Here is a 14,765-nt window from a genome sequence, read left to right as displayed (position 1 = left end):
TTCCACAGGTCCACTGGGGTGTACAGTATTTCACTCCCCTGACATTCCCACGTAGACAGACTTAGACCTGAAGGTGTGATGCATATTTGTAAAGTGCATTAATGTTAATAAGCGCATGTGATGCATGTACCTTGAACCAGCGTTTTCCTATAACACAACAGACCAGTACAGGGTAGCTACCATGCATGATAAATCCTTTAGGTATTGATAAAAAAAAAATGCAGAACACAGTATTAATTGTTAATAATTTTAATAACAGAATGGGCTATAGCAGGTCAAAGCAATATAAAGACAATACCATTTAAAATTACCTTAATAACTAAGCAAAAATGGATGAGTCCTCCAAACTGACAGTGTTTGGTGCTCTTCAACATTTCCATTGCTCATCCTCACACCTCAGCGCTAGCTTTAGTGTTCCCTACATCCTGCTTCCCCACACTATGTATAGGTCTCTTCTAAAGTATTACCTTGAATCCTAAAACCAGCAGGTTCTTCTCTCTGGGACTTTCCTTTAGCACACTGGCTATTGAAGCTGACGAGAATGAATGGAAAACACCCCCGTCGCATATCCCCATTTAGTATATTGACTTTGGGGAAAAAAAAACAAAATAAATGCGACAACAAAAATTTCCCTTACGATAGGTGTACTGACTACTTTCGACCTGAAACACTTTGGGGAATTAAAGAACTTCTGTGCTCCAGTGTAATTGTCAGCAAAAAAATAGAAAAAGATGATCCCCTCAAATCTGCAACGAAGGACACTATTTTGTGAGGCAGTTAGTGCATCGACGATTCTTCTGGGCAGGAGAGTAAATGCCATAAAGACTTTCCTCAAAGAGACTTCAAATTCAGGTACCTCACTTCATGAATAATTCAGACGAAGCTAATTCTACAATAAACAAATAGAAATAAAGCATTCTGGCACTAAATCTTACTGTAAGAACCTTTTTTTTGCATGGGAAACGTTCACAGCACTCCGTAGTCTATTCATAATAATTCGTAATACTCAGATATTTATAGTGCACATACAGCAAAGCAAGATAAAGAATGAGGACAGATCAAAGTATGGTACAATAAGATACACTATACATGAGTTTGATGTATTACACTGATAGGTGTTTATTTCTGTATATATTACCAAAACAACAATTTCTAATATTCTTGGCGCAATACAGGAAATGGGAATATGATGGTTCATCTAGGATTCTGGACTAATATCATACCAGTTTGTAATTTCCATAACTCTAATCAGTTAATAACATTATTCAATACTCACAGTTTATCGGTAGTTATGGAGACAGGGAAACAATAGTAAATGAATGTAGCAAATTATTCGAGGTAATAACTAATGGTTTGCAAAGAACAAATTAGCAGACACGAGGAAATGAAATGGATTTGTTTCTGGGAATTTTAAAACATATCCATGTATGTTTTAAGGTGTAAAATAGCGCAACTCATATAACATTGTGTTTGCCTGGAAGTGAATTCTGCTTTTAGTTGGTTGCTGTTTGTTTAGCAGCTTCTGGGCTCTTCCTGGATAAAAACCACACCTTCATGGGCTCTTTTTTCCCCTTCATGTTGATGGGTCCCCGGTACTGCAGGTGGAACTGGGAATCTGCGTTCTCTGCTGACTGTAAACACCTACGGGACAGATTGCCTGTATCAGTGATGGCTGACAGGGCGGTTACACGCCCCCTATGGGCGGCACTACCATGCGCTGGCTATTGTCCGCTGTCTCCATTGGTTGCTTCATCGCCTTTGTTTGAACCTCACGGTGATTGACAGCACACAAGTCCCATGTTTCAACAGCATTATTGTGATTGCTATGCAAACTGCCTCATCAGTGACTCAGAAAGCCCATTTGGAAGTTTGTAACATCTATCCATCTCTTCTACTACTGTTTTAAGCAACTATAAACCCAAGTCAGTTTTGCTTTCTAAGTTTTTAATGATCGAATAACGTCTAATTTTATTAAATGTTCCTCACAGCTATCCATCGTTGCGAATTATGTCTAATTTTGAACAAATTTATAAGCATGCTCCTGCTTATGTGGTGAGAGTGAGGGGCCTCCCAAAACTCACCTGTACGTGTACTCGGAAACATTGATCTTCCCTTTTTCGCCCGTGGTTTCGGTACGACTCGTCAGGTTCACTGTGTTTCCGAACAGGCAGTAGCGAGGCATCCTCTGCCCTATGACCCCAGTCACCACCTCTCCCGTATGGATCCCGATGGTTATCTGCACGCAGAACGGCCAAAGAACAAGTCAGCGCGTTTGAACAGCCTCTGTCCGGCGGAGCGGGTTTGAAAATGGCTCGACAGTAACTCCAAAGAGGCCACCCGTGAGCTCAGGACTAAAGGAAAATCAAGCCCAAACTCTGCTAAGAGATTTAGCCTCTCACACGTCATAAACACTTCACATGCCTTCATGAAATAAAGGTGTCTGTTAGGTCTGGTCCCTTTTTTGTTTACTAAGCAACGCCTTATTTATGCTGAGAATAAATGTCATATCTGTTTTGACACCATTTGAATTTTGCTTTGGATATCAGTCAGACGAGTACGTGGGTGGTACAACCAGCAGATTGTAATGAGTAAACACCGGAGGGAAAGCCGAGAGCAGATTGGAACGTAATGAGATTAAACAAAATAAAATGTATCTCAGATCAGTCCCTGCCTTCCGACAGGAGGGCTAAGCGACCTCGAGCAGATAACCGCACGACAGCTCGACTGTACGGTTTGAGATGCTCGTGCGCCACCTATTTCTGGGCTTTAGATTGTGCTCAGCAGGAAACGTCGTGACATCAGCTCCTCGGGGGGCACCCCCCGAGGTGAAATGGTACCACTCCCGTACTCAGCACTTGCCTGGTTACGCAAATCCATCTCCTTTGATGGAACTGGGTCACGCTATTCTCCAGCTGTCCCCAATGGCTTAAAAGTAGCCAGAGTGATTCGACTGGTGCTGGCAAAAGGTCAGGAAAATAACACATTTCCAGCGTTACTGGGGCGATCTGAAAACCAGGCGCTAGTGAAGTGTTCGCGCGAGCTGTTTCGGGCTTTTCCTCCATTGGTTTCTGTTTTGCTGCTCATTTTTGTTCTGCTTCATCTGAACCACCCCCCAATAAGAAAACGTTAAAAAAAACAAACACAAGTACAGGTTTTTTTTTTTTGTTTACTCGGACGTATCCCTGACTTCCTGTGGGCCCACAGGATGTGACACAGCATGACATGCTCAAGAAAACTAACTCGGAAGAAAGGAAGATCAACGGTTTGTAGCCGCAGGCAGATACGCTGACATGAGCTGGATGTCGATGTGATTTGAGGCTCTGTCTGGTACCAACCTCCATGTCTCTGCCTTGCAGTACCATCTGCCCAATAAACAAGCCGCGGCCCGCCGGAACGTCAGCGCTCGTCGTCACGGATACAATAACAAACGTCGTTCCTTGGTTTAAACAAAAGTACGCTGTCTAAGATCAAGTCTGCCACAGCCAGCTTTGGCCAATTAGATCCTTGTAGCTATTTTAGGGACGCTGAAAGGAGGTTGGTATTATAACTAAGGAATATATATATGGCTGAAGTCAAACCTTCCTCCTCTACTGCAAAGGCAACAGAACCATTTTCTGAATTTACATAACTGGAACTAGGTACTTTGTGATTCCTGCAGTGGGGGAAATTTGTTTTAGCGGAACATTGTTTGGATTCTTTTTTTTATAGAGATTAATTAATATAATCATGCTTTATGCGAGAAGTAAAAGTTTCCATTTAACAAACAAAAAAAAATATTATGCAACCTGACTTTGGAGTTTGGATTAAACATGGCTGCGGCTGTTTATACAAGTAATAAAAAGGCTTTTTCCGGGCGTTTTAATTAATTATATATTGTTTATCGCTGAAGTCGGCCCTGGGGGGTGCATTATATGTCACTGCAGTTCCCTGCAGATGAGGAATCCTGATATCATGTCCATTACTAATGCATTCAACACACTTCCAGGTTTAAAGCCCTAAAGGTCACCTTACTGCCTGTAAACATACTACTGTAGTTCTGTAGCAAAAAAAAAAATAAATAAATTCTCCAGTTGCTAGGTTAGCACCAATGATGGAATAAGGCAGCAAAATGAACACTCATGACAGTACCATGACAGAACAGCACTCAGACAGAGATGAATAAAAATGGCAGACTGTTATCACAGCTGGCTCTCGTAGCAAAAGGTTGTGTCCAAACACATGTGATGTTGACACACTCTCCGGACTGCAACGCTGAAGACCTGAGTCACCAAAATGTCAGATAGTCTCATGGTTTGCTAGGAGCCAGTAGCATTTGAACATAAAATTTTTCAATATCATGAATATTTAGGAGCTGCGGTTTTTGGTACCTTAAAATGCGACATTCCCCTGCTTATGCAGTGAAGGGTTGCAGTGAATAATAAAGTAAGCACAGTGGTGCCCGCGCTTCGCGAACACAATCCGTTCCAGCGAAGTGGTCGTGAACCAATTTGTAAGCGAATTTCGAAATTGCAAAGGCAATTTTTCCCATAAAAAAGCATTGAAATTCGATCAATTTTTCCACAAGCCTACCAAATAATTTTTGTTCATTCATTTTCTGTTTTTTTATAGTAAAAACTTTCAAGAAAAACACGTTATAGTGTGGCGACGGATGGACTGAGGCATCGCAGGAGCAGAGAGAGACATGGAGACTTACTTGCCGGGGAAATCACGCTCTTTATTAACAGTCCTTAATGCTTGTATTGTTGTAGTTGTTGTTAATGTTAATGGTTGCAATGGTTCCCTGTTGTTGCGCGTGTGTTTGCCCGTGTCTTGTGTGTACCCAGTCCGATCCTCACATGTATTTAGTGTGTGTGCATCTTACAGTTCGGCGTCTTACAACCTTGCATTTCCCATCTGTATTTGGGTTCGGTGCTCTTTGGGTGCCTGTTGTGATAATTCTATTTACAATTGCATGAGGGGCATGCTGGGATATGCTGGGACATGCGCCCCGCCGGTGCTACACTAGTATAAAAAAAGGAATCTGGCCAAGAGATCCGTTCGTTCGACGACCGAATTTTGTGCGTGAACCAATGCATTTTTTTCGCAAACCAAATTGTTCGTAGACCACAGAGTTCGTGAACCGCAAGCACCACTGTAGATGGCTAAAAATGTGCCTCCTATGGGTAGGTAGAAAAAAAACACCTTCCTAACCTGAACAGGCTCTTCGTCCACCTTCACCTGGCCGGCGATCTCCATCATGTCCAGAGCCAGGTGGCAGATGGACTGTGCGTGGTGAGTACATGGTTCTGGAAGCCCACTCACCGTCATGTACTTGTCCCCGACCGTCTCCACCTGCAAGATAAGAGACACTCCTCCATCGTCTGCTCTGTCCACTGAGGCCCACGGGTGAATTTTTAGTCCCTGGGTTCATAGTGGAAACAGCTGGCTACATCCAGCTGTCCATAAAAATGTCCCGTCACAATCTTGTCCTTGCTCTTCTGTGTGAATTTGACATGAAAAATCTACCCATACCTTGAGATCAATCTAGTCAGAAAACGTCTCCCAGGTTCTGGAGCAGTGGCCACCAACCAGCAGACTGCATACGGACCAAAATACAGTTGAATCCAGGCCGTGTGATCGTTTATTTCCCCTGGCCAAGTAATTTGATTGTCAGGGGACAGGGTCGACAAATTTTATCATTGAGGATCACCCACCCACCCAAGGTCAGCACTGGTCCCCCCTCCTCTAGGGGTTCTGGTGCCAGCAGATAGGATGGAGCATTATTTGACAATTTGCAGCCATCGTATCCGTTACGGAGTGGAACCTTCCCTAGGCAAGCTGGATAAGGGACAAGGTGGCAAACGCTTGCCTCATCTTACCTTGTAAACATAAGGATTCTTGCGGGAGTCTGTCAGGATGTCGAACCGGGTGTAGACGTCGTTGAGCAGATTGACGATCTTAATGGCACCTTCCGCTGAGGCGTGTTTGCTGCAGAAGGCGTTGAAGCCCACGATGCCGCTGAAGAGGATGGTGACGTTGTCGTAGCGCTTCGCTGGGACGGGCCGCTTGTGTCGCAGCTCATTTGCCACAGACGGCGGCAAAACGGAATACAGAAGTCTGCGGGAAAAACAGAACGGTTCTCCAAGATTTTTGTCATTTTCCAGTCAATAAGTCATCGATCGTGATTCATAGCGACACATTTTCATGCCATTACTAAGCTACTTTTTATTTTTTTATATATATGTTTTCATCTACTGCAATCCCCAAGGCTACAGACCTCCCGCAACCTTGCATAGGACAAGCGTGTATGGAAAATAGATGGATGGATGGATGGATGGATGGATGGATGGATGGATGGATGGACATTTTCATCTAGTTGCTGATTTTTAAGTGTCGTGTTCTTTAAGTCAAAACCAGTGTTTCCATTTTTATATTGAAATAATATTTAGCTATTACAGTTTTACTGCCACCTGTTTTATGTATGTAATGTATAGCACACTGTGTATATAAACTGTCTATAAAAGTCTGTATTAAGTCGGAGGATGAGAAACTTCGGCTTTCCACGACCAAGCTTCAAACATGAAGCAGATGGGGATGTTGCCATGGTAACTAACTTAAGCCGTACTTTCTGCCAAAGCGCAAAATGTTGTAAATGATGGCCTGGCGTAAGGAGGCACAAAATGTGCCGAAATCTCGTCAGCCCGACTCACCGGTCGAAAGCGGCTCAAAAACAAAACGTAATGCCGTGTTTATTTTTAGTTCCGCAAGATAATATCGTGATTTAGCATTTTGCGGCGAAGACGCCCCGCATGAGGCAGGCCGTGGTGCTGCTGCCTGTATTTGTGACGCAGCAGTTGACGTTACTCTTGGGAAAGGACAGCCCCAAGCACGATGGGGGGGGTCAGGGGCAACCATACTACAAAGCACTTTTGAATATACAAATACCTGGATAACAGACAACTGACACAAATACTACAGAGTAATTATCAAAGTAGCTACAAAAAAATTAATTTGCATATAAATGAGGCCCAGGAACATAAATAAATCAAACTAATGATAACTGACTCTATGTGACCCTCTTTTTCATTCAAATTAACAACAATTGCTATGCATACTGTCATACGGCTATACATTTTACTGGGATTGCATAGTTTATCTAGAGAAGTGGGTTGTAATCATAAAGAGGTCAATGGTGGGGTATTGAATAACCACAGTTAATGAAGTGTAGCGTGAAAACCAACTCCAAACCGTGGCAGGCTCAGAGAGGCACGGGAAGTAACGGAAAAAGCAAGGCAAAGTCCGACAGGCGGTGAGCAAAATGGATCAGCCCACGCACGGCCGCTCCGAAATGTATCTGGGCGTGTCGTGAGCGGGAGGCGAGCGGCAGACCACGTCGTACTCAGCTGGGGGTGAGATCACAGCAGCAAGCGTCCAAAGCAGAAGCAATGGGAGTGAAACAATGACTGTGTATATGACACAGGGGGACGCCTGTGTGTGTCTGTCGGAAAGTTCGACGCTGTGAAGAAATTGAAAATCGTTTTAGGGATGTTTTCAACGGTACCGTAACAAAGCTACTTTGGCTGGAATTTGTATATTAAAATTCTTACTAATATGATTAATATATAATAATACAACCCCCCTCCCCCCCCAAAAAAAACTGTCGACGTCCATCCATCCATCCATCCATCCATCCATCCATCTTCCAGCCATTTCTCTTGGGGAGGGTAGCAGAGCCAGCACCCATATCTGGTCAAACCAGACCTTTCTAGCTACTTCTAGAAGATCTCCAGACAATCCCAAGTTCATCTGGGAGGTACAATCCCTCCAGCATGTCCTGGATCTGCTCGGAGGCCTCTATCCATGAACCAGTTCATGTACTTAAAATCACTGTTTACTGCTTAAAAGCAGGTTAAAGAGAAAAATGGTTGCATTATTTATCAGATTCAAACGCCAGAATATGGCTTAAGTAGGGAAATCTAATATGGAAAATAAATGTCCAATGCCTTACATGTCCACATAGGAAAGTGGATGCGTGACAGGCGGGAGTTTGACGTTCACCTTGGAATAAAATGCTGTCAACGCTGTGGAAATATTTCCTGGGTGGTTGAAAATCGAGTGTGAAGTATGCAAAGATTTAGACAGGCTATCGTTCAGAGTTCCGTTTCTGCTGCGGATATATTTTCGGCATAAAAATTAGCTGACTACCTGGAGAACCGGTCTTGTTCCACTCTACTGCCTTCACGATCCATACTTATTTGAAAAGATGGACTCTGCAGGATGCTCACAATAAAGCGAGATTTGCAAAACAAGCAAACTTATTAAGCTACAGGGGACGGCCTGTATTTCACATCTGAATCTTTTTGAGACGGCAATCCCTAACATCTCTGATTTGTTGCTACAACCTTACACTTTTAGGTGAGGATCATACCTGAGTTTTCCAAACTGATACATCCAAGGATGTAAAAATCAAGGGGATGTGGATTTAAGATCAGTCACTATGGATTAGGTATGACGAGGGGGTACCTGTCAGTCTTCTTCTTCTCGTCTTCCAGGGCACGGAGAGTGTGCTGCAGGCGGTCCGTTAGGATCTCCAGCTCCTGCGTCAGCTTGTACTCCTCGCGGAACTGCTCCCCGAGGAGCACCAGGTCCCGTGTGGCGTCGTGGAGAGGGATGTCACTCAGGTAGAGTCCTCTCCTGGTCAGGTCATCCAGGTTCATCACGCTGGTGGCAAGACAGGAGCCAGGAGTCAAGGAGGAAACAACAAAAGCTAGACATACAAAAAACTGGTATTTCTTCTCTCTAAAGCAGTGTATGTTAGCAGAAGTTCTAACCAAATCACCATAACAAATCATACTTAAAGAAAGAGACAAAAGGTGAGGCCGTTGGCTGGTGGCTCTCCAAGGTGGCTTGGAAACTTCAAGGTCATACCTCGGGGAGCAGAGGAAGAGGATGTTTTCCGCTTCAGGTAGGTAGATCATCTGTCCCTTAAGCCTGAGGCAGCTAATCTCCGTGCTCGTCAACTCGTCCTCACACTCTGACGCCTCCACGTTCAGCAAGCCCTCCTTCCCACAGGAAACAAGAGGTCCGGAGCTAACTCATCCGGCGCAAGTGGTTGAAGGGCGGGATGGGGCAACGGGGCCTACTCTACTGCTCTCACCTTACTTCTCAGCACGAAAACGGTGTTGATGTGAGACAGGATGCCGTGGAAACTGAAGTCGATGTGCGGACGCACGAGGGAAAAGACCGAGGGCAGGCTGCAGCTCCCCGGCTGAAGCTGGGAGAGAAGGAGCGGCCAAGGTTATTGCAAGCACATGTGGGCATATCATCACTGTCCTTATACTATCTTCTCAAATTGGACTCACTGAAGACTAATGGCTTCAGGTTGAGATAACCTACAGCATGAGAGTAATTGTTGCAAAGTGAAGGGGTGAAGGGTGTTTAGTATTTATTTGAGGGCACTGAACCTGCCGTTCCGCTCCCGAATGACACTACATAATAAGAAGTCAGGTACTTATAAAAAAGTACATGGTGCACCAGGGTAGACAAAAGCTGTGCCGCTAGGGTGCTCGCACCTGTGGCAGGACACGGAAGATGGCGTTCCCACACTGGGTGAGCACCAGCTCCCTGTCAAACATGAGATGGAAAGGAAAGGCTTTGCAGAAGGTGTACGGGCTAATCCGTGTTTCCTGAGTGCCATTCTCCTCAAACCCATCCAGATCCTCATAGAAGGCCTCCTCTTCTGAGTCTTTCTCCTCGATCAGGAACTTAATGTGATCACACTCCTCACTCTTTGGCTGGATGACCTGATGTGGGCAGCAGAGAAAACAGAGAGCCAAAGCTAAACATAGAAGGTCTGGGCAGGTCAACATCTGCTGGTTTTCACATCCTCGACTCTCAGCTTCTTTATTCAGTTGACAAAAGATACATAAACATGGAAATTCCACAGACAGGCAGGAATTGAGGCCGCAAATCTACTACTGCAAAGCCCCAGCGAAAGATTGCAACAGGGACAAAACTTTAATCATTGATAATTACATTGCTTCATTGTGACAATGGTTCAATGAGTTACATTTGCTTCTATACGAAGCGCTACACTCCATGTTGGCAAGGACCAAAATGTCAGTCGGTATTGTGATGGCAACCCTAGTAGCAACCCTTCGCAGATTAGTCACTACTTTACGAATCGACACGCAATAAGTTATGCGACACTGCAGTGCACTGGCATTCATCGGGGTGAGATTCTGGCGAAGGTTATGTAAGCTGGAACAGGGCAACCCATGAGGCTGATGGAGAAACCAACATTGTCCAGTGGGCTACCAAGCATAGACCTTTCACTGCTGACGTCAGTCTGCTGTCTCTTCGCATTACGTCTCCATGGCAACCCTGGCCAGCATTTAGATAAATCGCATGCCGCGTTAGAAGGGATGTCAGTCCTGTGCTTTCGTCTCACTCAGCCTGTTCTCGGTAACATGCTGTAGCTCGGAGATAAAACGGCAGATCGGCTGGGAGCAGAAAGCAAAGGAAAGATGTTCGTTTTAGATTATCCATATTTCCATGACAATAGGAAAGCAGCTTACATATTTTTAAAAAGGTGCCTTTTTAACGGAAGCCATTTTAGTTTATTGTCGTGCAGCCCTTGATATTATAAAGGTGATGAATATTATTTGTAACATAACGCCCATTATTTAAAAATACCATGACACGATGTGAAGCTGCAGGAAACACCACAGGGAGACAAGGGAGCAAAAAAAACACTCTCAGTCGTTCAAAATTCCTCCTTTGCTTTGGATCTAGTGGCAATCAAGGTGGTTAGAACCTATGTCTCTGCACAGACCCGCCAGGCACACGGTTGATTAAAAAAAAAAAAAAAGTCCAAAAATATCCCTGGTGAGTCACAGTCTGTGGGTTCTGCACATTTTAAAATGACTTCCAAGCAGACTATGAGCTTCACAGCAGGACTGAGAATGTGCTAGAAACCTGGGGAAATCAGCATTGTCATGTAAATAAACCCAACGCTACTGACCTTCATCTCTATTTCGGTTCCGTGGATCTGCTGGGCCACGGTCTTGATGATCCCGATCACGATGTCCTGCAGACCCTCTCTCTCCGAGTAGTAATGCAGGATCAGGTTGTTTCCTTTCTCGGCATCCGTGCACCTGAAGGATGGGGCCCTCATTCCTGGGTAGATGGTGCCCAGATGGTCGTGCAGAGCATCGAGATTCTGAAGAGGCGACCAAATAGAATTTTCAGCTGTTGGAAGCTGTGTGACATTTCATGCCCGGGTCAAGCACCATGGAAAAAGTACGAGTTGCCATGTTTTTGCAAACTGATTTTCCTTTTGTATGATTCGGCCAACATTTTAAATATTCCCTGTGATGTCATCATTGTTCTTAAAAAAAAACGTATATATTTCATTGAAGAATCTTCAGATACAATGTAACATCAACTGAGAACTGTTTATGCCTTTATATTGTATACACACCTTCCCCCCCCCCCCCCCCACCCCCGATTTACATTCAGAATCATTTAATAGCTGGGACTGTTTCATTTCATTTAGCAGCAATGAGACAAGTGAAGTTAACACTTTCAAAACACCTACAGTTTACAATAGCCGGAAAAACAGGCTTAAGTGAGGATTAATGAGGAAAAAAAAAGATTCTACATGGACCCGTACTTGCAGGAACTCTCTAACGTTGGATCCCAGCACTCGGAGGATAGTGTCGTATCCGGATTCCTGACAGAACTCAAAGAACATCTTCCCGAACATCTGCAGAATGTCACCGGCATCGATCTCTGTGCAGGGGAACAGCAGAGGACCCAATTAAATGGATTAGAAGTCGCTCGTCGCGATGATGTGCCTCGCGGCCCGTATCAATTACACAACGGTCACTCACTAAGAACTTTGCTAGCTGCAGCCACCAAGTCGTAGGTTTTCGCATCCTCGTAGATGAGTCTGACCAGGAACTGGCCCTCCACATCCAGCTGCGCTTCCTTCCTGGGAGCCCATTCACGAAAACGTAAAACAAAAGTCAAATCATGTTCAACCTATTTTTGTACAAGGAGCACGTGTCGTCTTATTGCGGCCTCGTTTGTTTGAAGTAGAAGCAGCTCAAGTCTTAATATTAAGAAGACTTCACTGCCGGAAAACATTATTATGTGCCTATGAGGTATGAGTAATTAAAAAAAAAAAAATTAAGGTTAACGTGCAAACTCTACATATAGGATCTTAGGGGGAATTAAACCCCCAACCCTGGGGGTGTGATATTAGCCAGAAAGCCACCCTCCCCGTTCGGCCACGAAAGACGAACGCAAATTGTCTCAGACAGAACTACAAATTGCGTTACTACAGAAATAAACGAAATGGCACCCAGCCGCACTGAAAATTTTATCCCTTATTTGGAAACCTGCACAGCAGCAATTGAATTTGTTAAAGTAATAACACTCTGAGAAGCATCTCCATGACCAGGTCACTGCGTTGAGCTCACTACTGCTAAGGAAAACAACACCGTTTATTTGGCTGGCTGGAAGCAAATTTCTGGTGGCACTTGGCCCAGTGTGAGTAGAAAGCCTCGAGAAGGTAAACATATAGTATTCATTTTTCAGATCCATAACTTGACCACAAAACGCTAAAAGCAATCGAGAAAAAATAACGGGGTCATTAATCAGGGCTATTACATCAGCTGAGATAACATTAAGCCGAAGTATTTCACATGAGATGACACTGTACAGACTATTCAAAACATGTTTATTTAAGAACAGCTGTGCCTTGGTTCTTGAAAGCATGAGATAAAGTCAAGTCCGGGACACGAGAAAAAGACAAAAAAGTTAAATAAACTTAGCTTTTATGTTTGTGCACTTAGAGAGAGGACATGTTTATACAATCCTGACACTCAGCGGTCTACCCTTGACTTTTGTGGACACACCGTATACTCTCAAGATCACTAATAATATCTTTTTTTTAGCATCAGCATTATCTTATTTGGACTTACACTGGACCTATAAAGTTCAAACAATATACCGGGAGTTTAAGGTAAGACTACGTACAGTACTTACTGTGCATTATAATCAGAAACTGAAAAATTGTGAACCGGGCGCTTGAATTACGGTGTCCTCGATTTTCACAGTGACACAGATCTTAAGATTTCACAGATCTTAAGTGGCTATAGGGTGCGTGTACTTAACTCGTATTTTAAATGTAAAGTGAAGAAATTTATGGAAGAACCGTGTAAACCGACCGCTTTTTAAATCAACTGTTATAACTTACGTAATATAAATAGCGTGGTTTGTTCGATACAAAATTAAAAATCCATCTTCAAATGCTCAAAATATATATATATTCTAAATAAAAACGAAATCAATCAAGCAAGGTTTTTTATATATATGTGTGTGTGTGTGTGTGTGTGTGTGTGTGTGTGTGTGTAGGAGTAATGTTCGACATATGCGTAACGATAGATGAATTTTGATTCACTGCCCCATATCTCGAACAAGGTGCCAAGGTTTCGTGCGCTTGTTGTGACTGACAGGCGAGACCAGAATGTTGTGAAACTCACTTGATGTCTTCCCAGACCTCCGGCCCGTAATTTCTCAGAACCAGCAGTTCCAAGGCGTGATTGACAAAGCCATACTGCGAAATTAAACGACAGCCGTATGTAATAGATATACACACAAAAAAATAGGGAGATATTAAATTATCTTGATAGTTTGCGTGCGATTCGAGGCGAGTGATGATTTGTGAACCGCCCCCCCTCCCAGAAGCAAATGAAACTGCATCACGTCTCAAACGCCTATTTCACATTAGGGTACGCTGCTTTATTGCAGCTAAAGATGTCACACGTCTAAGCGACATCAATATTTGCTTAGATGCAACATAATATGTTACGTAACAAAACTCCATAAGCACAACGTTAAAACATTTTTAGAACAGCATCGGTTTTTATTAAAATTGCCTGAAACGTTTTCAGCTAATAAAACGCCCGTCTGGTCGTATATAAGCTATGCACTGCATGACAATATATGATGTGGCGATCTTACGTACCATGCTTTTAAACCGAATTAATCTTCTTGGTTTTCTTAAGCGGCAAGGCAAGGTGTCTCTACAGCCCTAACAGCGTTACAGCCCGAGTCCGTAGCATAAGGTACCACCATCCCTGTACCGTTATCTGCTTAGATTGGCGTCCGCTGCCTCCAATTGCTGGTCCAGTTCACATGAATCGCTGAGAGGAGGCGGGCGGAAGGATGCGGCTTGGATGTGGCGCTGCGGATCTCTTTGCCAAGATGCTCCAACCATTTTACGCTGTTTCCCGTGCCTTTTCATTTTCATTTTAACACACGTTTATGCCAAATGTTAATACGTAGTCGAAAAGTTTTTTTTTCTTATATATCTTTACCTTCTTCATTTCACTAGCCGATAGTTTCAATATGGAGTCCGATTTCTGTTATGCGTTCCTTTACAGAGTCTTTCCTTTTGGCCACTGTAATTCACGAGTATGAGTTTTTTATACTTCTTACGAAGGTATCAGGTATTGGTTAATATTTGAAACGGGAATTAGATTGTAACACATTTTGAAGTGTCTTGGTGGCCAGAGAGAATTGCAGGTTGGTGTAGCACTGAAACCAGCTGGATAGATATGGGAGGTAGTTGTACATATTTAGATCGGGGCTGGATCCCAATACCCTCCTGACATGTTCGCTTATTTTCTTGTGTATTACTTATTAACGTGACAGGCGAGTAAAGGATGAATTTGCAGTATGTCAGAAGAGCAGTAACTTATATGTCTAGATATAAC

General features: G+C 43.6%; 1 protein-coding gene across 1 annotated transcript; it reads right to left on the bottom strand.

Annotated features, from left to right (window-relative positions):
* Window positions 1-233: 233 nt before the first annotated feature.
* On the bottom strand, window positions 234-14,167 carry gucy1b1 (guanylate cyclase 1 soluble subunit beta 1). The gene is made up of 13 exons (XM_048999850.1): window positions 14,015-14,167; window positions 13,530-13,603; window positions 11,874-11,974; window positions 11,654-11,772; window positions 11,003-11,200; window positions 9,552-9,782; window positions 9,137-9,253; window positions 8,908-9,041; window positions 8,503-8,700; window positions 5,859-6,096; window positions 5,191-5,331; window positions 2,082-2,236; window positions 234-1,641 (listed from the first exon to the last, which is right to left on the bottom strand). The coding sequence occupies exons 1-13, from the start codon at window positions 14,015-14,017 to the stop codon at window positions 1,494-1,496; spliced, it is 1,857 nt and encodes a 618-aa protein (XP_048855807.1). The 5' UTR covers window positions 14,018-14,167; the 3' UTR covers window positions 234-1,493.
* Window positions 14,168-14,765: the final 598 nt, after the last annotated feature.

The sequence above is a fragment of the Brienomyrus brachyistius genome, unplaced genomic scaffold, assembly GCF_023856365.1.
Source record: "Brienomyrus brachyistius isolate T26 unplaced genomic scaffold, BBRACH_0.4 scaffold47, whole genome shotgun sequence".
NCBI lineage: Eukaryota > Metazoa > Chordata > Actinopteri > Osteoglossiformes > Mormyridae > Brienomyrus > Brienomyrus brachyistius.
This window is presented reverse-complemented; position numbering and strand designations above follow the sequence as displayed.

Bases quoted from the DNA above. Each gene is read 5' to 3' on its own strand.
- gucy1b1 (XM_048999850.1), bottom strand. The intron at 11,975-13,529 runs GTGAGTTTCACA...ATGGGCTCCCAG, and splicing joins GAGGTCTGGGAAGACATCAA to GAAGGAAGCGCAGCTGGATG. The intron at 8,701-8,907 runs GTATGACCTTGA...TCTTGCCACCAG, and splicing joins CTCTTCCTCTGCTCCCCGAG to CGTGATGAACCTGGATGACC.